Source organism: Puma concolor, chromosome E3 (assembly GCF_028749965.1).
Source record: "Puma concolor isolate L17-30 chromosome E3, mPumCon1.1.hap2, whole genome shotgun sequence".
Classification (NCBI taxonomy): Eukaryota; Metazoa; Chordata; class Mammalia; order Carnivora; family Felidae; genus Puma; species Puma concolor.
In genome coordinates, this window is record NC_141682.1 from 15,957,668 (window position 1) to 15,980,094 (window position 22,427).

Below are 22,427 nucleotides of genomic sequence, written 5' to 3' on the forward strand. Positions count from 1 at the left end.
ACTCAGCCTTCCTACAGTTGTGTTGGATTTTTTTCCTGGTGCACAACAGTTCTGTTTCCACTTGGTTCCAGGCGGTTGGAGGTGGTAGAATCCCAGGATCTTCAGATTATGTCAATGCTCAGGAAGAACAAGTGTGTGACGGAAGAAGTCCTTAACAATCGGGAATGGGGCTGCCTCGTTTCTAAGACTCAACTGACTGTTACTGTGTGTATATGCTGGGAAGGGAGCTTTGTGGAGGGGGAGATAAAAGCTTGGACATCAGATCTACGACTTTTGTAATAACACTATCAGTTTTTCCTTATATTTAGACTTTAGAAGAAGATATTCATCTAAGGGAGAAATGAGATGCCTAATGTTCACAGCTAGTAAGATCATTGTAGAAATGACTGGAGAAGGGAAAAAAGGCACATAATTACTCTTGCTCAGAACAAGATGCTCACTGGCATCCTATTCATATAGGCACTTTATTTTATTTTATTTTATTTATTTATTTATTTTTATTTATATATGAAATTTATTGTCAAATTGGTTTCCATACAACACCCAGTGCTCATCCCAAAAGGTAGGCACTTTATTTTAAAGTTATGTTAGAAATAAAGTTTAAAATTATGTTTAAAAAATAGAGAACAGTATAAAGTACATGAAAGGAAAAACAAAATGGTAAGGAGTCAAAGGACAGGAAGTTAAAGGTAAGTGAACACAAGCTTGAGCAACATGCTAGAAGTTAAGCAAATCAAAATGAAAGGTAATCAAAGCTAGCTAAGAGATCATCTTCAAAATGATGACAAAGGAACAAATAGGCAGGACTGAGACCCAGATCTAAGGGTGGTAAGTCCCAAGCCAGGCACACAGTATCCCCTGAGCCACACTAAAGAGCCTCACATTCAATTATTCTCTTGATGTCAGGGGTCCCTGAAGGAGGGCCGCGGCCTCAGGCACACTCCCCACATGATCAGGCTGCATCTGTGTGGTTAGGCCAGAAGGCTGCAAGAGTCTGATTAACTCAAGCTGTCCCGGATCATCCTGCCATACCCAGGATCCAGCCAGAGAGCCACTACTGACCTCCACTCATTGCCCATGAGCAGGGTCCTTCTCCATCTAGCAAACATGTGCCCCTTACTAAGAAGGGCGGCACCCTGGGGACCCCAGCTAGCTCCTTGATACTCAGGGACTACTTAAGACCTACGCATCCAAGGAAGTTTTCTAATATGACTTCTAGAGTATCTGCTTTTAAAATCTGCACAGACTGAAGCAGGGTGAAGCCCTGAGTCTCAGAGGTGGGACACTGAGCTCTGTTGTCAGTGTCCCACTGACAAGAAGGGAGGGCTCTGTTGAACACCTGTGAGGATTTCCGAAAAGGGCCCTGGGTTTGAATCCTGACTTGGCCATTTACTAGCTATCTGCCCTTGAGGCAATTATGTCTCCATGAGCTTCAGTTTCCAACTTATTAAGTATTATTAGTGTATCATTACTATGTGATTGTGTGCACAGTAATTAGGTCAGGGAATACATTTGGCACGGGTAATGCAGCAGTGCTTTTGTTTAAAAGTCAGAATCATCAGAGATTTAAGGAAGCAGTTGGAGGGTGGCATAGCTACCCAGCAGGTCAGAATTCACCTTTCCATGAAAGTGATTCCATTAAGTGACTCCATGGGGCATCCTGATGAGGACACTCATTAGCCAGGAAGGTGTCAAACTCTGCTTTCAGAGGAAGGGCAACTTATATCCATTTTCCTCAAGTAAGGGTCTTAACCACTAAGGCTTACATAAGCTTAGAGCCATTTATCTCGCCCTTGAAAGAAGTGGTGACATGATAGGAGGGATTTCTTTCAGAACCACCTGACATGGCTGTTAGCCACAGAGTGACCGTGCAACTGTGGTATCTTCTTCCCCTGAAGACCTCTCAACACAAGAGGGCAAAGCCTAGGCTGGGTGGGCACACTCCTACCTGGAACAGAGACAAGGCTACAGTTACTGCAGAAGGGCCTTCATGGTGCCCATCTCCCTCTAACTTCAAGTCAGGGCAGAAGTTCAGGGGCTGGTCTCAGGAAAGAGCCTCTTTTATTTAGCTGAGTATTTAAAAATATAACACATTTTAAGCAGAAATCGAGACATAGTCTGTGATTTGCTCGCACAGTGGGGGGCAGAGGAGGGATGAGAGTAAGTCTCTAAAAAAGAAAGGCACAGCACCCAGGTTCTAATTCTTTACTTTAATGCCACGTGAGGGTACTGAGGCTCCATGCACCAAAGCGCTCACAGACAGGGAGTGAACGAACATAGGAAATGTTATACCATGTACACGAACCCAACACCCAACACCGTACAGAAGGAAGACAATGGACCCAGGTGACCTCCCATACTCCAGAGGCAACCTGTTCCTATACCCAGTCTTTGTTCCCTCCTCCTCAACCCCTGCCCACCCACCCTTCTCCCAATTAACATATGTATACATGTATGATTCTTCCAGAATACCAAAAAGTGCCTCTCCCACCCCAGTCTCTCACACTCTGGCTTCTGATGAATAGAGCCTCCCTCTTTTAAGGATCACAAGGCAGCCACTACCTTCATGAAAGAGTCGCAGCAAAATGGTGCCCAAGAAAGCTTAATCACTTAGAATCAAATATGGACAGAAGGTATGCAGAAGGATATTTGAAATTCTAACTGGGATCAGTGTGAGTAGTTTTTGGTTTTTTGTTGTTGTTGTCATTTGTCTTAACCTCTTCAAAATCCAGCTGAGGCCAAGACTGCACAGTGAGGCTCACCCCACTTTGTGGTTTGGAAATGTCATTCTTCCTAGTCTTCCAACAAGCAACCCAGAACAGGAAGATAAGGTCACCTGACCAGCCTGAGGCACAAGGTTCAGACAGCTCCCAGAATATCCTCAGCCCCAGGAAGAAAGAATAGAAACTTTCAGAGCACAGTTGACTCCTTGCCACGTGATAAGCACTGGACAGCCTTGTGAATTAACCGAAGGTAGAATAAGGGTGGTGACGAGTCCTGTATTTCTTCTATTTAGAGTGCTACCCAAAGAATTCCCCCTTCTGGGATGGTGTGATGTGTTTCATTGTGGTTTTGCTTCAATCTTTTTTGTGCCATTAATTAACTTTTTCATTTTTATTGAATTTTGTTATGGCTGCTATTGCACCACACGATCCTGTATCCTAAAACTTTCACCTTCCCAACCGTGAGCATGACACCTGGGAGAAAAGGTGCCCACAAACACAATGGAAGCTCCAAAGGCTGGCACTTTGGTTTGACCCACCAACACGATGCACAAGAATGCTATGAAAATATACTCCCTTTTGATTGGGAAGAAGTGTTCATCCTTTGGGGCCCTCGTTCCTAACCCAACCGTTCTTATGCTTTAGAGTTGACCAGTTAGAGTTGAGAAAGGATACAACTTGGAGAAGTCTCTTCCTCAGATATGACCTTTATTTGGAGGCCATTACCACCACCACCACATCCAAAAGCACTTTTCAGCCTGGCCTTGGCTTCTCATCAGAGAATGGCCAAATTGGGCCACTGAATTCTTTTACTTCGTTTGGAAAGAGCTCTAAGCTGGCTGCCAGTATCCCTGCGCTGCCTGGTCTACTGGCCCAGCGCCTTGTCTCCCCCACAATGGCACAGAACACACCACTGTGAGAACAACACAGGGGCAGAGCGGATCCAAAGGGGTGTCTCTAGCAAGAGGCACAAGGACAGTGTCCTTGTGCAGCATCTCTGCAGCTCCAAGCTTGTCTTCAGGGATTGTTTTTGAGCAAACCAATCACTCCATCCTACGTGCATGGACTCTAAATAACCAAGTACTGTGATACTCTGTGACAAGGGTGGGAGAGAGACAGGGCCAAGGCCAGATTCCTGAAAGCACTAGGATTAATTGTCTGCTTTCTACTCATACTGCCTTTCTCCTGAATAGCTTGCCTCAGTGTCTGTCTAAAAATGAATCTGTATTAGGCAGTAACACCAACTGGAGCAACTTAAATGAAAGACTTCTGTTAGAACAAGACAAGAGGCATGCTGTTGGACTAAGTTTCAAGCAGGGAAGTCAACTCCAGAAAAGTGATGATTCATCTGTGGATGAGAACAATAGAAGGGATGCATACCTTGGAACCTGAACAACTGACTGTATACTTTCCTCTTAGATCTCATTCTGTACCTCTGTTCCACCACATAAGAACACAATGTAAGAGTGCAAAACCATGCCCTGGAATCCCTGTTGCCACAGAGGGCCAGGAGGTCACTGCCCTATGAAGGAGTTCTGCCAAGGTCCTAAGGCTTGGCTTTCTCTTCCTTAGAAGGATACAGACATCTTTAGCTACCCCTTCCCTACATCACCAACCATTGGTCTCACAGGACTGAGACCAATGAGGCTGTCCTCACTAGTTTTTTATATACAAAAAATCTCTCTACAAAACACCCAGGAACAATCAAGCACAATCACGATCACATGGAGAAGTCTCTAATGCAGCACAGAAATGTTACGTTCCGATTACTGGTGCTGCATGGCTCTTCCTTTAAGGGATGTGTGTCCACATCCGACTGACCACCCTAGTCTGCACATGGAGCAAGAAGGAAATGCAGTGGGAACAGAGCCTTGTGAATCTTTTTCTGTCTCTGAAATGGGGACAGTAAAACACGATGGAAGTGCTGCTATCTTCCTACAGCTCCCGGGATAGCTGTGCCTCCCACCCAACCCTTTCTTTGCCTCCTCAGAACAGACACTCTCCTAGGAGAACATTAGCAGGATAAAGCAATAGGGTTAAAAACACAGGGGGTTTCTATCTAAGGAGGTTCACCACAAATTGGATGCTAACACATGAAATGGCAGCCAAAGAGATATTCTGAGCCTCTAGAAAGGATGTTACATCTCAAAGATAACAGAAGATCTATGCAACTTGTCTGCTCGATTCAGGGAAATCTTCAAAAGGAACCTCTGAAATCTGCATTACAGCCCTGAGAAGATAACCCTTCAAGCAAGGAAGGTTGGTGGAAGGTAGGAGAAGCCAAGGCCCTAAGGCAGGGCTGTAAACATTGTGCTTTTCTAAGGCCAACCTGGTACATGGCTTTGGCAACTATGGTTACATCTCCAAAAAGTGGTGAAGAATATGTTCCAGGAGGAAGAGTCTTTCCACATCCTAAAACAAAGCATGGAACTATCCCTGGGGGAAGAGGGAGAGAAGATGCTTCTTCTTCAGCCAGGGGCTGTGGGGTGGCTACCTGGGTAAACCCCCCATCATATTCTGTGTTCATACCTATACACTAGGCACAAGGAAGGGATACGTGAACAGGGTTGAGGAAGTGATTATGCCTACAACAGTTTGGTAACGTGGCTCTAAAAAGGGCAGAAACTCTCTTGCAAGAACAAGAGTGACAAAACCTCTCTGGACTTTCTGGTCAAGCCCTAGCTACCCAGACCCCTAAGCCTCAGGCAGAGACTGCTGTGCCTTGAGGAGAGGTCAGGTGAATCCAGGCACCAGGTCCCTGTGGGCCACAAGCCCTGAGCCTGACCCCGAGGTACAGCTGGGAGACCTCCGTCCCCTTGGAGCTGTGCCTCAGGACTTGGTCCTCACCTCAGCAGGTCTGGGGCAGTCAGTATCCCTTCCAGGGATCTTACTCCCAGCGCCACTAAGGGGAATGGACACCCTCCCTGATAGGACTCTGTTCCCTACCTGGGCTACTCACCACCATGTGATCTTGAACTCATAGATGGGGCGCTTGCAGTAGTAGTGGTTGATGAGGTGCTTGTCACACACCCCGATGCACTGATGGTCCACAGTGAGGCCCTGGGCTGAGAGGTCTGTGACCAGGCAGTGCAGTAGGTCATAAACATCAGCCACAGCCTCCCAGGGCCCAAAAGATACATCCACTTCGCAGTGGTGCTCAAAGAGCTGCCCATCACTCTCACTCCGCTCGAAGCGCAGGGAGTTGAGAAGCGGACACTCATAGGGGGTGATGGGCATCTCCTCCTTGAAGACACAGACCTTGAGCTTGGCAAAACGGGCCTTCCGCTGTACTGCACGCAGCCGGGCAATCTCCACAATCCGCTCCAAGTGGTCTAGGGGGGTGAACACAGCACCCATCACTGGGACAGGGGTCAGGATGTCGGGGGGCAGTGGGCAAGGCAGCGTCAGGGCACAAAGAGAGAGCCCCGGTGAAGGCATGATCCAACAGGGAAGAGGCAGATCCTGGGGAAGGGACTCTGGGCCCGTGAAAGGCACAAACTTAAACAGGGATCATGGGTCTCCAAGGCAAAAGAAACCAAAAGGATAGAATGAGGATCATCCTTTTGAAATGTGATCTGATGATGTCACAGGAAAAGTGGGCCCTATTGAACCTGAATCTTCCCAGTTTGACTGGGAGGGGAGAGCAGAAGGGGAAGCAGAAATCTCTCTGATCCTGAGTAATACAGATACATCTTAGACCCACCTCTTTGGTGACGACCTATGCACACACAGATGCCTTGCAACCCTCCTTTCCCACACCTCAACCACCCTGGGCAGTTGATACCTCACCTTTGTAATAAGGCATGAGTCCCAGAAACGCCTGGCGCACTTTCTCCCCCTTCAGAGGCTGCATGTTCTCTAGCTGCTCCAGGAGGGGCCCGATGGCATAGTACTGAGCCTCTTTGTACACAGCCCGTACACGCTCCCGGGGTGGCAGGTCCCCTGAGCGCAGGAAATTCAGCACATCTCTGAGCAGGAAGGAAAGAGGGTTGGTGAGAAGGAGCTAATGGATCTGGGCAGTGTCACATAGTGGTTAGAGCACAGAGTCTGGAACCAGACTACTAGCTGTGTGACCTTGGAGAGGTGAACTTAACCTCTCTGTGCCTTGATTTTCCCATCTGTAAAATGAGGGAAAATTTAAAAACTACCTTGTAATGGTATAAAGGGATTAAATGATTAAAAAGTGCTTAGAAAATACCTGGCACAAGGTAAGTCCTCAATAAGCATTAATAGCTGTTATTATCAGTATCATCATTATTACATTTATAATTATCATTAGGTATATTTATTTTATTAGGTATTGTTATTTTTGGGTATATATAGGAATAATGGAAACATACATATTCTAGGCTCCTTAAGACATATATATTTAAATTGAGGTCTAATTAATATGCAACAAATGTACAAATCTTTTTTTTTCAAATGTACAAACCTTAATTGTATAGTTTTATTATAACCACCACCTAGACCAAGATACAGAACATTTCAATCTCCTCAAAGTTTCCCTCTGCCTCTTCTCATTCAATCCCAGAATTCTATCAACAAAGATTAGTTTTGCCTCATCTTAAAACTCATGTAAGTGGCTGGATCTACTATAATTGATTTAACCCATTCTCCTGCTGATGGACAGTTGAGTTGTTTCCAGTTTAGGGCTCTTATGGGTAAAGCTGTGATGAACATTCCTGTATAAGACTTTCTGTGGACACACGCACCAACTTCTCTTGGCTAAATATTAGGAGAATTGTTCAGTCATAAGGTGAAGCGCATGCTTAACAAAATGGTTGTAGCATTTTATGTTTCCACTAGCAATGTAGTAGCCTTCCCCATTTTCTATATTTCTTTGCCATTCATCTTATTTTGTAGCTATATGGACAGCAAATGCTACCCTGAACACCTGGACAAATTGGTTTCTCGAATGAATAAAATCACATACTGCATTTTCTTAAAATAAAAATTCAGTTCTTTTAATTCCATCTTCAGATTCTTTGGTGCTAAGAGTAATCATAATCAGATCCATCGCCAGTTAAGTGTGGCAAGGTCTTTACTTCTGTAAAGATATGTGAGTAAACCCCAAGATCAAGATGTTGCCTCAATAGTTTGTCTATGACCATGATGTAACGGCAGTTACCACTCACTAAGTATTAGTCTGGGTCAGCTACTATTCATGTGTTACCCCATTTAATCCCTTCAATGACATTTAAGTGCCATCTTAGGTCCATTTTTAAATGAAGAAAAAGAGGGGCTCAGAGAGGTTAAAGAATACCCTTACTCAAGGAGCTACAGCTAGCAGAGGCCCAGATGCAGTCATGGTTGACTCCAAGTCCATACCCACAGTGGTCCAGACTCTAGTCCAAAGTGTTATTCACTGATCACAGTGGGAAACTGCCCCAGGTGGTGACCCAAGCAGCCTCCCTGGTGGGTGCTAGGGACACATGAGCTGCCCCAGCAGAGAAATGTACCTGATCAAATGCCCTGAGCCCCTATTTTATTTTCTCTGAGTCTTTAAGCAACTTCATCTGCTGATGATGAATCACAGACCATTGGAGTCTAGCAGCCTGAGGATAAATGCCACAATACCCTGCTTTCTGCCACACCCTGGCCCAGCTCTGACCCTCTCCAGCTATGGCCACCTGGGCATGGGCACATCAGCTTAGAGCCAAAGCCTGTTCTTCCTCCCCACAACCCCTTCCCAAATTAGTCCTCTAGGATCTTAAGCAAACCTTGGTCTGCTCTGAAAAACATGACCCCAGGGCAAGGCCCAGCTAAGAGTGCTGTGGGAGTTGCCAGTTGGGGCCAGCACTTTCCTCCCCCAAACAGCCTGCAAACAAAAATCTTTTTATAGCTCTGCAGAGCGATGTGACACTTTGTTTTCTCAGCATTGGAGGCAGCTGACAGCCCAATGGGGAAACCCAGATGCTTCAAAGCAAATTGCATGACCAGAGGCTCCTTTCTGAGGATAAAAATGACCTTTCTCCCAGTGCAGGCGATCCTACTTGGGAGGCCAGCACAGATACGTAGTGGTTGAAGACTTTCTGACTCCTTAGCCAATGTGTTGAAGGTCAAGAATCATGTTAGTTCTGTAGTCATCTCCAAAGTTAGACTGAAGGGGCAAAGAGCTTCAGCCACATGCTCTGGAAGGACCCGGTGAGGGGTCACACCAAGGCTCTTTACGTAATCGGCATGGCAGGCCTGTGAGGCAGCTGTAATTATTTCTCATTTCACAAGCAAGGAAACTAAAACATAAAGTCTTTAAATTGTTTACGTGTTAAGGTATCAGAAGTCTTTCCTTGGGAAGGGCTATTTTCTTTTTTGAGATTGTGTCTTTCTGTGTTTTAGCGTTAAAATGACAGTCACAACTGAAGGTGTTTGTTTGTTTTTTTCTAAAGGCTTTTCTTGGCAAAATTAAAAAATGGCAATCATATGTTGGCCCTTCCTTCACCTTTTTTGTTCATTTGTTTTAAACCATCAAAGAAAGTCTGAGAACCACGGTCATACACCATGTCCCTCCCTAATGGCAATGTGGAGCCCCAGAATCTGAATCTGAGGATATTCTCCAAGAAGTTGTTTTGGGGCTCCCCTGCCTATAGGTGGCATCACACCTATTCCATACAGATGACAACTTCCTGGTCTCCAATTTCATCACATCCAGCCAGTGTGTAGCACCTGGGCTCTCTCTGGCTGTCCTTGTCTCCTCTGGGAAAGATACTATGGCTTTTGATCCAATTCAATAAGCACATTTATTAAATTCCATCAGTACATTTGCTATTTTCTTTTCTGGGTATTAATGGAAGATACCAAAGCCCCATATTGAAGCCCAGGTCCTACTTACTAGAACTATAAGGTTGATCATAGAGGGAGAAACATACCCAAAGTGGGTGCCATCCCGGTCAATGAAGTACCGGCCCTCGGAGTCTGTGGGAATGTAATGTCGCCCGCTGAACATGGCCGCCAGCATGGTGTCTTCATAGCGCCGCAGGGTAGACAGGCGTGTGGTGAAGTGAGCCCCTCCAATGTTAAGGGGAACAACCTCAGGAAACTGGAAAGGAACCACCGGCACTTTCAGCCAGGCATTGGGGAATGAGAACAGAGGCTGCTCTGATTGTGGTCTTCTGGGGTCTTATTAGTGCTACACCATTCAGTCACCCAACGCTAAAATCCAGGAGTCTTTCTGAATGTTCTTCTCTCTCCTCTCTTTCCCCACACTCATCAGTTGCCAAGTCCTACCCACTCCTCCCCCCCCCCCCCCAGCCATTAAATCAGGCTTCCCACCCCAATTCTGCTATCGCTGTTCTGGAGTTCAAAGCCGTCATTGTCCTCTTTTCCACTTCCTGAATTTGTCAGTTTTATGCCCTTGCTCATGCTGTCTTCTCTGTCCAGAATGTTCTTTCCACTCTCCCTTTGTCCATCTAGCAAATGCATTTGCCCCGTGTGTGGTGTATGTTGTTCACTGCACAAGGACACCGATCTGAGAGTGATCTGCTAGCCCAGCTGTGTGTCCTTTCTCTAACACACACCAAGGCACCATATAGGTTAGCAGCATCCGCGCATTCTAAAAGTTTCTCTTCAGGGCGCCTGGGTGGCTCAGTCGGTTAGGTAGCTTGATTTCAGCTCAGGTCATGATCCCAGGGTTGTGAGATGGAGTCCTACGCTGGGCTCCATGCTGAGTGTGGAGCCTGCTTAAGATTCTCTCTCCCTCTGCCCGTCCCCAAGTTGTGTGCACATGCGCACACTCTCTCTTTCTTAAAAAATAAAATAAAAGCTTCTCTTTAAGTTTCCCAATTCTGTAAGCATTTCTGTTCTATTGTTCCTCACATGCACCCAAGACAGAGTTAACTGAACATTCCCTCCATCGTGCCTTCACCATGGACCACACACCCTCCTCGCCTAGCACGGTACACCAGCAGTTATTTTCCTCTGTCAGCTCTCCCTTCTAGACCTCAAGCTTCCTGAGGGCAGGGACGGCATCTTGTTCACTAATCATGAGGCCACCCGCAGCAGGGCTCATAGGTGTTTGTGGAACAATTCCAGGCATCCACTCCTCATTCTTTGTACCTCACTGCTTCTTTCTTAATCTGTAGAGTGAGATCAGTCCCCCGTCCAGCTAAGGTTCCGGAGGCAAGAGCAGGGGGAAGAACAGAGAATGATGGTATAGATTTGCCAGGAGAAGTTCTAGGGTCTCCCTAAAATACTCAGGACCTTTTTTGGGGGAGGTGGAGGGTGGGAATATCTTTCACTGCTTGTGGTTTTAAAGAAATGAAGCCAGTTCTCTCTAATTTTCCCACAACCTCCAGATTGACTAAAATTTTGTCCGAGTGCATACTTTTCAATATTACATCTCTAAGGCTCCAGTGTATGTTTATCCAGATAGTCCTTTCCCCCAGCCTTCCAGTTTTTTTTCCTACATTTTTTTGGGTGTAGTTGACGCACAACGTTACATTAGTTTTGGGTGTATGACACCGTGATTTGTTAAGTCTTTACACGGTATGCTTACAAGTGCAGCTACCACCCGCCACCATTTATTACCGTTATGATTTCACTGACTGTATTCCTTATGTTGTACTTTTTATCCCCGTGACTTATTTATTCCATAACTAGAAGCAAATACCTCCCACTCCCTTCACCCATTTTGCCCATCCCTCCACCCTTCCTGCCCTCTGGCAACCACCAGCTTGTGCTCCGTATTTATGGGTCTATTTATGCTCTGTTTGTTTTTTTGTGTTTTTTAGATTTCACATATAAATAAAATAATATCAACTTTTTAAAAGTTCTTTGTGAACTAAAGTAGGATAAAAATACATTAAATCAAAGTTACCCAGAGCCTAGTGCAGTGCCTGGCATGCAGCAAAGACCCAAGTGTGCATTAAATGAATGAGTGAATGAATGCATGAAATAGAAAGGTTATGTACAGTTCTTCTGTGCGTATGCACTGTTACTCTTCTGCAACCAAAGGATAACAAATGCCTTCTACTTAGTCTATAGCTCCAATAAAACTATTCTAGGTGCATAGCAAGGACTCAAATATTTTGAGATAAGAATGCTTTACATTTCTGGAGCTCTTTACACCTCTTCCAAGGATATCTCATACCAATCCAAGTGTCTGCTCCACAGTAGAGCTGAAAAGACTGAGGCACAGAGACAAAAGCAACCAAAAACTGTTCTGGATCTCACATGGAACAATGTATCTGGGGGGGGGGGGGGAGCTGGCCTACAGTCTCTGGGTGTTGCCTCTTTGTCTCAAACCCCATTCTTTCCCCAATGACAGTGCATGAAAAGCAAGCACCACAGTGTTTCTAACGGCTCCACCCCGCACCCCCCCCCCCCCCCCAACTGCAAAGAGTACTTCTAGAGTTGTGCTCATTGTTGTGTTTCATGATGTCCAGGGCACAGGCTTCTAATCCCCAGGGGAGGAGCCACCCCCGGCCCAGCCCTGCCCCTCTGGAGCTGTCCATTCTCCTAGGATTCCTCCACACCCCACAGGCCCCCACATCCAGCACTACCTTAGCTCCTACCTTCTGTCTCCCTCTTCAGCTCCCAGCAGTGCCCCACCTTCCCTTCTCTTTCCCCTTCTCTTGAGTGACATTTCAGCTCTAAATGTGATACTGTTATCACATCAAGACCAGTGGGAAGGAAAGCCATGGAGGTGTCAGGTGAGTGTGGACACATCTATTAATTAGCCTGCTTCTTATCTGCACAGAGTCCCTGACCCCACTTTCTGGGCAGCTGGAGGTTGGGTCTGGGCAACCACCAAGGCCTCCTCCCTGAGTTTCTAGAAGACACTCTCATCTCTTGGGGCTCCAAGGTTCCCTTCCCACAGACTACCCTCCCTCCTCTAGTTGTTAATGATGGGACTTAGGGGTGGGAGTAAACCAACCGTGCAGTGAGTGAACACTGAAAGAGGGGGGCGTGGGGTGGGGAGATCAGGTGCCCCCCGGGGACAGGAAGACACACCTGTGCCTTTTACAGGAGGATGAGTGGGCTGGGCAGCTCGGCTCTTCTGGCGCCGCCCTCAGCCCGACCCCCCCCCCCCCCCCCCCCGACCCCAGCCTCGGCGCTGCTCACACCCCAAGGTCAGTTCTGCCGGGCACCTGCTTCTCCCTCTGCGCCCCTTCCCACGCCCCACCCCCCGGGTACCTCCTGGGGCAGCAGGGGCAGCGCGTGCCCCGCCTGCGTGGCCGTCGGGGTGGCCGGCTCCAGAAAGTCGTCTTCGGCGTCGGAGCTGGACATGGCACCGTCCGGGCGACGGCTGTCTGGCTCCCGCCCCGTGACTACCACCATCCCTCTGGCTCTGGACAGTGGGCGCGGCTTCAGGCGGGCGGGAGGCGGCGGCCCCGGGCACTAGCGCCGAGCAGCGCCCGACATGACGCGGCGCGGCCGACGGGCGGGCCCGGGGGCGGGGTGGGGGGGGTGGAGAGCGCAGCGCGCGAGAGCCGGAGGGCGGCCACTCCCTCAGCGCCAACGGGCTCACGGACCACCGCGCGGATCGCAGGGCCACCGGCCTGACCCGGCCGCCTCCCGCTATTGGCCGAGGCTCCTCTTGCTCCGCCCCTGATTGGCAGGAGGCTTGTCCAGTCCAAGAGCAGGCAACGCGTTGAGTCTGCGCCCGAGTGGCCACTGGGAGCCGGACCTGCCTGCCTGCCCTGCTCTGATTAGTCCCCAGGCCAGCGGGCGCGCCCCTTCCATTCGCTATCCGCCCGGCGCACAGGGCGGCGCGCGAGATCGCCACATCTACGCGGACCCTCCTCGTTGGCTCGGAGGGTGGCTCCCGCATTGGAGTCGACGCCTAGTAACTAGACAGCAGGCAGGGCTCTCGAACTAGCTGTTCTATCTTCAGGGCAGTGGGTTTTGTGTCTCCTTGGGCGTCGAAGGCCGGGGAAATCCGTAGGAGGGGAGGAGCAGGTCACCTCAGTGGAGGTGGCGGCGGGAGGACGTCTTGAGGATGCGGAGGGTGTGGCGGGAGGACGGCTGAGGTTGTGAGAGAGGAGGGGCAGCATTGCGATCGGGCGACCCTCCACAGGCCACAAGGGCAAAACCTGGGTTTCCAGTCCTTCCTGATGGACTCATGCAGGAACCCGAAAAGAAGAAACCTCAAAATAAGAGCACCTGAGTTCAGTTAAAAATGACAGTGACTCTCCATCCTCTACGTGCCAGTTCCTCCGCGGATGGACACAGGCCCCACCCAAAGAAGCTGACATACTGTCTGCAGCCTCAGGCTGTGTCCCCTGGGAGGGGCTGGGTCAGCTCAGGGACTGACTCTCCTAGGCATCACGCTCTGAGCTCTTTCAAACCATTTTTACACCCAGTTCCTCATCTGATCCTACTGTTGTGACAGAAAAGGCAATTGAGACCTAGAAGACTGGAACAGCTTCAGAGAGGTGGGCAATGAGCTAGAGGCACACACAGCACTTCCTCTGTTGGACCAATCACACTCCCAGGTGGAGAAGTGTTCCAGGTCAGTGTTTTCTCCCACATCAGTTGCATCGAAATCACTGGAGGGCGACCTTGTTAAAATACAGAGTCCCAGTCCTACCTCCAGAGAATCTGATTTGGTCTGTCTGGAGTGAAGCCCTTACATTCGCACTGCTGACAAACTCCCAAGTTATCCTGATGCTGCAGGTGCATGAACCACGCTTGGAGTGGCACTGCCCTAAAGAGGGCCCCTTGAGGCTTTCTCTTATCTATCACTACTCTCTCTAGCCCTTCCCAAGGACATGTATAACAAAATTTCCTCTTTCTGTCCCATGACAATTAGGACGTTTCAGCTGTAACAGAAACTGCGACCAAACTTGGCTTAAATGAGGATTTTATTATCTTACCTAACAAGAAGTCTGAGCAGATCCCGGGTTGATTCACTCAACATGGAGTTACCTGGACCAGCTTCCTTCCATTTCTCCACCCTCCCGGGTGGCCTCCCCTCACCCTAGGAATCCATGTGAGAAAACCACAGAACTGAGTCAGGAAGACAGTTTTTCCAACTCCTTAAGGAAAGCCTGTATAAAGAGAATGAGAAGGGAGACCCAGAGGCTCGGGAGGTGAGGAAATCCATGTGTAACTAGTTTTACATTGCATTCTGAATGTGTTGGAGTTTTCATTTTCCATTTCTGCTGAGGATTTCCTTTAGTAATACAGTTTCCCAGTTGTTTCTGTTTACACATTTGGTGGGGCGGGGGGGGGGGGGGGTTGGATCCAAGGTCAGCAGCCTGGAATGAGGACTTGCTGAATGAGTGGAAAGGGGTTGGAACAGGCTTTCTGGGAAAGCAGGGCACTTTGCTGGCAGCAGCTGTCCCCACCCAACAGTGGAATGACTTCCAGGCCAGTTCACATGAAGGCTGCAGGGAAGGGTCAGTGAGCCTTTAAGAGAAGGATGGGGTGAGTAGCACATACTCACGCAGAGGTGGGGGCTGTTGTCGGAATACAGGCAGGTGTACTCTGGGGTCACTTCTCCAAGAGTAAACCAAACAAACAGGCCTGAGATCAAGCCCTGAGATTAGTAACTGGATTCCATTCTCCATGTCTCCCTAACAAAAAGAACTGAATGCTGGCAAATCTCTAGAGTACTGATTCAGCTACTGAATTTTCCCTCCTTATTCTAACTAACTGAATAATTTAACAACCAGAAAGGAAATGAAAACAGAAGTAAAAGCATCCATCTTCTTTTCCATATCACCTTTTCAGTTTTCATTTTGATTTAAATGTTTTAGACACATAAAAATTATAGATAATACTTAGCTCCCTGCTCATGAAATGCTATATCACAAACACAGTTGTGTCTGCACATACCTCCCTAATTTCATCCCCCCTCTCCTATATATCGTATGTATCATTCCATGCATGTTTTCTCTTTAGTTAGGATATATGATACAGCAAAGTGCAAAACTATATATGTACGGTTTGAAGAATAATTATAAACGAGCTACCCATAAAACCACTACTCAATCAAGAACTAGAATATTACCAGTCCCTACATGCTCCAAGGGTCCTCCCTGATGAAGACAACCTCCATTCTCCCAGAGGTCACCAGCATCTTTACTTTTCTGACAATCATTTCCTTGTTTTCCAAGTTTAACTACCCCTGTCGACACCACTGAGCAATGCAGCTTAATTTTTGTTTTTAGACTAAATAAAGGCCGCGTTATCCATGCCACTGATGAATATTTAATTATTTCCTAGTGTTGTATCAATCAGTGCTGCTACAAATCTTATTTTAATGTCTCTTGCTGCTCTGAACATTTCATATCAAATCATGTCACTCCTCCATTTAAAGCTCTTTAAAGGTTGGGGCGCCTGGGTGGCACAGTCGGTTAAGCGTCCGACTTCAGCCAGGTCACGATCTCGCGGTCCGTGAGTTCGAGCCCCGCGTCAGGCTCTGGGCTGATGGCTCGGAGCCTGGAGCCTGTTTCTGATTCTGTGTCTCCCTCTCTCTCTGCCCCTCCCCCGTTCATGCTCTGTCTCTCTCTGTCCCAAAAATAAATAAACGTTGAAAAAAAAAAATTAAAGCTCTTTAAAGGTATTCTTGTTTCAGAGAGGAGTGAAGAAAAAAAGCATGGTTCTGAGTGAAGTGAAGGGAGAATGGGAAGAAAGAAAGAGAAAAGAGTGGGGGGGGGAGTGGAAATACTCTGTGGAGGAGTTTTGCTAGCGCCCAGAAGTCTTCCACCTTCCAAGTTTTAACTCCAATAAATTGATCTTTGATCTCTAGATTCTATCTTTCTCCCAAAACTGGTTTATTTGCTTTTCTACTTCCTTAAGACTGATGGTCCCTTGCCCTCTCACCCTTTTTTCTCAGGTAGCTAATAAAATAAAATCACTTGATTTTATTTTCTCCCCTATCCTACCATGACCCCACATATCCATCTAAACATCTCCCTAGGGAATGTCTTCCTGTGTTCCCTTGCCAGCACCTGACCACGGGACAAAACCCATTAGATTAACCCATCAGCTTTCTGTGCTGTATCTCTGGATAAGTGCCATCACCATATGAATTTAGATACCACTATAAATGCACGATTAACTCATGCAGTGCCACTGGGCCATCTGTCCATGTGTTTCTTCTAGTCAGCTCTTTCCTTTTTTATTTTTAATGTTTATTTATTTTGAGAGAGAGCAAGAGAGAGCGAGCGCATGAACAGGGGAGGGGTAGAGAGAGAGAGTGAGAGAGAAAAACCCAAACAGGCTCCATGCTATCAGTGCAGAACCTGACGTGGGGCTCGAACTCTCAACCACGAGATCATGGCCTGAGCCAAAATCGAGTTGGACGCTTAACTGACAGAGCTACCCAGGCACCCCTCTTTTTTTCTTTAGTTGAGATATAATTGACATATAACATTATATTAGTTTTGGGTGTACAACATAATGATTCAATGTTTGTATAAATTGCAAAAAAGATTACCACAATAAATCCAGTCAATATCCAAGTCAGCTTCCTTTTCTAGTTCCAAACTTACTCTTTCCAAGGCCCCTCTGCACTCCAGGATATCTCCTCTCCTTCCAGCAAATGGAAACTTGGCTTTTATTGCATAGAGTAATGCAGCTATCAGGCATGAAGAACTTCCTCAACTTCCTACCATCTCACCCTCAAGTTAACCATCTCCTCTGGGTTTGAGGCTAAATCTCCCCAAGGAGGCTCTAACTTGTACTTGCTCTATAAGTTAACCCTTCTCTCTCCTGAATTTTTGGTCTCTTCCTCTGTATGGTTTTCTTGGCTGCAGCCTATATTATGTGCCAGTTTCTCCCATCATAATAAATAAAAATTCTTCTTCAATCTTGCATCCTTCTCTAGGTAGCACACCTTCTTTCTCTGTCCCATGGTAGCGAGTATTCTCACAAGTGTCCATACTGTTTCCTCTATTTCCTTATCCCCATTGCAGAGTAGGTTTCACACCCATCACTGAAACTGCTCTCCCCAAGATCAGCATGGCTTTCTAACTGCCAAGCCCAACCATCTGTCCTTCTTGAACTCTCTAGATCATACCACAGTGGAGTCTCTTAAAACCCCCTCCTCCTTTGAATTCCATGAGCCTTTCCTTCCCTTCCCTTCCCTTCCCCTTCCCTCCCCTCCCCTCCCTTCCCCCCCTCCCCCCCCCTCCCCTTCCCTTCATCTCTTTCCCGTCTCTTTTGCAGGGTTCATTCACCATCTTACCTCTTCAGAGCCATTGGATCCCAGAATTAGCCCTTGGCTTGCTTCTTTCCTATTCTACATATACTCTCAAGGTATGGTTTCAACCATGGTTTCAACCACAGTCTATATGTTAAAGATTCCCAAATTTAAATTTCCAACACAGCTGTTTCTCCTGGACTTTATACCCTTATTGTACATAAAACTGACTACTTGACATCTCTAACTGGATGTCCCTAAGGGTGCTTCAAATTTACCATGTTCAAAACCTAACTCAGCATTTTTCCACCAAGTGTTCCCATCCTTCCTTATTTCCCCCAATTCTCTCTACTCCTTGTTTAATGTTTATTTATTTTGAGGGAGAGAGATAGAGAGCGAGCAGAGGAGGGACAGAGAGAGGGGAGAGGAGAGAGGAGAGAGAGAGAGAGAGAGAGAGAGAGAGAGAGAGAGAATCCCAAGCAGGCTCCGCAGCTGTCAGTGCAGAGCCTGACATGGGGGTTGAATCCACGAACTGTGAGATCATGACCTGAACTGAAACCAAGAGTCAGACACTCAACCAACCATGTCATCCAGGTGCCCCACAACTCCTTGTTTCTTATCCACTGGCACAAAGGGAGAAACATCATGACTGACAGGATGAAGTTAGATGGTTGGCCTTCCCTTGCTCTCCTGGCCTTGAGGAGGAGGTTGTTTGCCAACAGCTTCCCATGGCACAAAAGCTTGGCTCATGGCCCACTTGCTCTCACCCCAGGTCAGCTCTCCCCAAGCCTCTGGTGTACCCTGTTGATTAACCACTGCTATTTCTTAGCCTGGACTTCTCTTCCTATCATCCGCTTTGGTAAATGTGACTGATGTTTAGATTGTCTTTCTCACCTCTTTTCTGATCCCTCTTAAGTGTGGCTCACTGAATGCTAGAAGCTTAAAATCTAAAAGCTACTTTCCCCAGAGTACTTTGTATCCTGGATTCCACGAGCGACCTTACTTTCACCAAGCAGATCAAAGCACTTGAGGTTTGGAGGAGGAAAAGTGAACACTGAGTCAGAAGCCATGATTCTTGCTCTTTTGGGAGGCAAGCTTGAATGTGGAAGCATTAAAACTTTTCCTTTTTGCTGTGGCTGTAGCAGACTTCCCAATATCTACCTTCCTGGAAGTCAAAAAGCAGGGTGGGGGCGTCCATTTTGGTGTCTTACTACTCCCTGTAATATCTACAAGGTCCAGTACAATGCATGGCACATAGTAGGGACTCAATAGATGAATGCTGAAAGGAATTTGTGCTGTGATCACATTCAAACTATTACCTCTCCATATATTTCTTCCTCTTGTCTTTTATTGGTATTAGTAGTACACAGGGGCATGAATTGCTGTTGTTAATATCAAAGAGGTAGAGAATTCCAGAATGCCATCACTCTTGGCTAGTGGGAAGGAGCTCCCCCTCATGTTGTGAGAAGGCCTAGGAGTCTTATCCAGAGTGAACATTAAGGGAATGCTCTTTGGTTTGGGGTGTATACTGGTAACCATGGACATCTTCACTGCAAGAGGACATGGGCCCTGAAATGCTCTCACCTCAAGCTCCTTGCATGTAGGCTTTTGGTGAATTTGTTTTATATTTTCAATTATTAATTATAAAACAAAAATAACATATGAAACAGATACAAAAATAACATGAGAATTCCACGGTGTTTTATGAATGTGGTTTGAGGGCCCATCGTTGTCCTACCTACTATTGCATATTACTTTCTCACCCCTTATGTCTCTAGATGAGGCTGGTTCCAGTCACTTCTGAAGCATTATGGTCAAATCCCATGGGTGGGTGAGTATATTGGAGCCACATTCCCAATTCTCCCTCCCACCTCATGCCCAGTTTGTGTGGCATTTTCTTTCTTTCTTTCTTTCTTCTTTTAATGCTCATTTATTTTGAGAAAGAGAGAGAGAGAGAAAGGAGGGAGGGGCAGAGAGAGAGAGAGGGAGACAGAGAATCCACACTGTCAGGGCAGAGCCCGTCTTAAGGCTTGATCTCATGAACCTTGAGATCATGACGTGAGCTGACATCAGAGTCCAGTGCTTAATCGACTGAGCCACCAGGTGCCCCTGTGTGGCATTTTCATCAGTCTATCATTTCAGGCTTAAGCACTTCCCAGCTTGAATATGTCACCTCAACATGATTCCACCAAATGGAAAAAGAATTTAGCTGGAAATATAATCCCCTGCACCCTAAGAAAATGTACCGTTTCCTAATGTGCCCTTCTCTTTGGGCCTCTCCACCACCATTCCACAGTCTTTGTCCTCCTAGGCGTCCCCACCCGCTCAGAGAGTTTGTTGGGGTTGAGGCTGGGAAGGGCCTGTTGTTTCTCGGAGGCAGGAAAAGGGTATTAGGGAAAAACAACTTGCCATTTGGGGACTTTCTAGCTCTGATGATTATTCTGACCTTTGTTTGGAATTGCCAGCTGAGAGTCCTTTTGGTTAGCTAGAGACATTAAGGTGTAGTGAAATAGTTAAATATCTGGAGGCAGGATAGGATTTAAATTATCTGTAAGAGCAGGGGTTTGCACACTTCTCTGTAAAGGGACAGGTAGGAACCATTTTCAGCTTAGCAGGCCATATAGTTTGTCTCTACTCTACCTGCAGCTGTAGAGAGCAAGCAGCCATAGGTAAGACATATACGGTAGGTGTCGCCAGATTTGGCTCGCTGGGTGTAGTTTGCCAAACCCTGTATAAGAGAAATAAATCCATCCTAACTGCATTGTGATCTTTTCAAATGTGCTCCATATAAATGTCCTAATAGCTCATTTCTGCTTCATTTCTGATTCAAGTCTCAATGATTCATTTGTGAAGAACAATCGATAGCCAAGTGTCAGAGTATCAAGATTACTAACTTTTCATCAGAAGAACTGGATAAATAATGAGACTCACTAGAAGAGAAACTGAAAGTCAATGTTAAGTGTAACCAGATGTGTAGCTTTGGGTAAGTCACCACTTACATCTCGCTACTCGAGATCCCAGTTTTTTTAACTGTAGGATTACGGGGTTCCATCTCTTGATTTCTTTTAAAAAAGTGTTTTGGGGGGGTCCCCTTGTGATGGCAGTGGCATGAGAGCAGAGTGGGAGGTGCGGCAGCTAGAGTCACCGCAGGACAGGCATTTAGAAAGTTTCTTCCCCTCCTTGAGTTTTAGTTGCAAGGAGTGCAGCCAAAACTGTAACCAAAAGGAGGCATTATGCTTCCAGAAAAATCTCAAGGAAAAGCACTGCAGGCAACAGTAGTAGCTGTTGGATCAGGCTCTACAGGGAAGGGTGGAGAGATTCAACTAGTTAGCCCGAAAGTTGGAGATAAAGTTCTTCTCCCAGAATATGGAAGCACCAAACTAGTTCTGGACCACAAGGATGATTTCTTATTTAGAGATGGTGACCTTCTTGGAAAGTATGTAGACTAAAATAAATAAATCGCTAGTGACATGGCATCACATGAAGCTGCCCATTCCACTGAGGTTCTGAAATCTTTCCTGTAAATGTTCTCCATGTCTCTTTTATAAGAAGCTAATAATATCCAAGAACGTAGTAATAAATAAAATAACTCACTATTGTTTCTTATTTTACAAAAATAATTCCTATTGATTGTGTTTAGAAAAGAGAGTTAAGAAGAAAGAAGAAAACAAGAATCCCCACTTCCACCACCAAGAGAGAACTGCGAACTGAGAACACTGAACGTTTTGGCACACGTCCTTTCAGATGTCTATCGGCTTAGCTATTCTATTTAGTTTCCTATACGTCCTTTAGATGATAAAGATGGGATCATAATAAACAGCTTTGTGATATCAAGTTTTCACTTCATGTAACATGAACATTTTTCTGTGTTAAGTCTTTTTCTACAACACCATATATATTAGCTGAGTTCTATTTTGTGGATGTACCATAATTCATTTAGCCCATACCCCTTTTGCTAGATTGCTTCAACTTTTTTGTTTTCACAAACTATATTGCAATGAGCAGTTTTGTAGAGAAAGCTTCACACACACGCAAAGCACACATGCATGATACACATTTTCCTTATTTTTTTTTCAACTTGAAAACTTTTTTGAACGTTCAGCAGTCATTCCATGTTTGGCCAACAGAGGGCATTTTAGGCTTTCTCAGGGTAAGGCCTTAAAAGCCATTTCTACAATATGGAAGAACAAAAATAGTGGTTTTATTGTGAAAATGATTCAATTTTGGATCTTTGGAAATAACCAACCCCAAAGGAAGAATCAAAGTCATTTATTTTTATCTCTAACAAAACTACTTTGTCTCTCAGATACACACCCACCCAATATTCGAACAATGAACTGCTTTGTTAGGATTTAAACCTAAAATGAATAAAATTACCTCTTTTGCCCAATTCAGAATAATTAAGGAAGGAGTGCTCTGCTTTACACAAAGACCTAAAGTCCCTGCAGAAGACTGCAGTGGAGACTGACAAATAAGCAGGAAAGGGAACTCAATGCTGAAAATACTGACCTTGCCAGAGAAAAGCCCAGACAGCCCCAGGATCTATAGTTCCTTTCGAAATACAAATCTGGGGGTAACACTGAGTGGAGTCTTTCCTAGACCAATACTTACCTATC

The 22,427-nt window shown here is 46.2% G+C and overlaps 1 protein-coding gene, 1 long non-coding RNA gene and 1 pseudogene across 3 annotated transcripts; 2 read left to right on the forward strand and 1 right to left on the reverse strand.

The window, feature by feature from the left end:
* Positions 1 to 569: 569 nt before the first annotated feature.
* On the reverse strand, positions 570 to 13,264 carry KCTD7 (potassium channel tetramerization domain containing 7). Of its 2 annotated transcripts, XM_086692057.1 has the most exons (5): positions 12,855 to 13,264; positions 9,590 to 9,759; positions 6,513 to 6,691; positions 5,683 to 6,055; positions 570 to 1,948 (listed from the first exon to the last, which is right to left on the reverse strand). In XM_086692057.1, exons 1-5 carry the CDS (start codon positions 12,996 to 12,998, stop codon positions 1,945 to 1,947), a joined length of 870 nt encoding a protein of 289 aa, XP_086548183.1. In that variant the 5' UTR covers positions 12,999 to 13,264; the 3' UTR covers positions 570 to 1,944. The 2 variants fall into 2 exon arrangements, with proteins under 2 accessions (XP_086548183.1, XP_086548181.1); XM_086692055.1 differs by lacking the exon at positions 570 to 1,948 and having other exon boundaries at positions 2,192 to 6,055.
* A 150-nt stretch (positions 13,265 to 13,414) lies between these two features.
* On the forward strand, positions 13,415 to 22,201 carry LOC147572991 (uncharacterized). Its single transcript, XR_015245446.1, has 4 exons — positions 13,415 to 14,172; positions 14,473 to 14,752; positions 20,643 to 20,794; positions 21,452 to 22,201. It is a non-coding gene; the product is annotated as an uncharacterized LOC147572991 (long non-coding RNA).
* Positions 20,919 to 21,435, forward strand: LOC112859874 (10 kDa heat shock protein, mitochondrial pseudogene; annotated as a pseudogene).
* Positions 22,202 to 22,427: the final 226 nt, after the last annotated feature.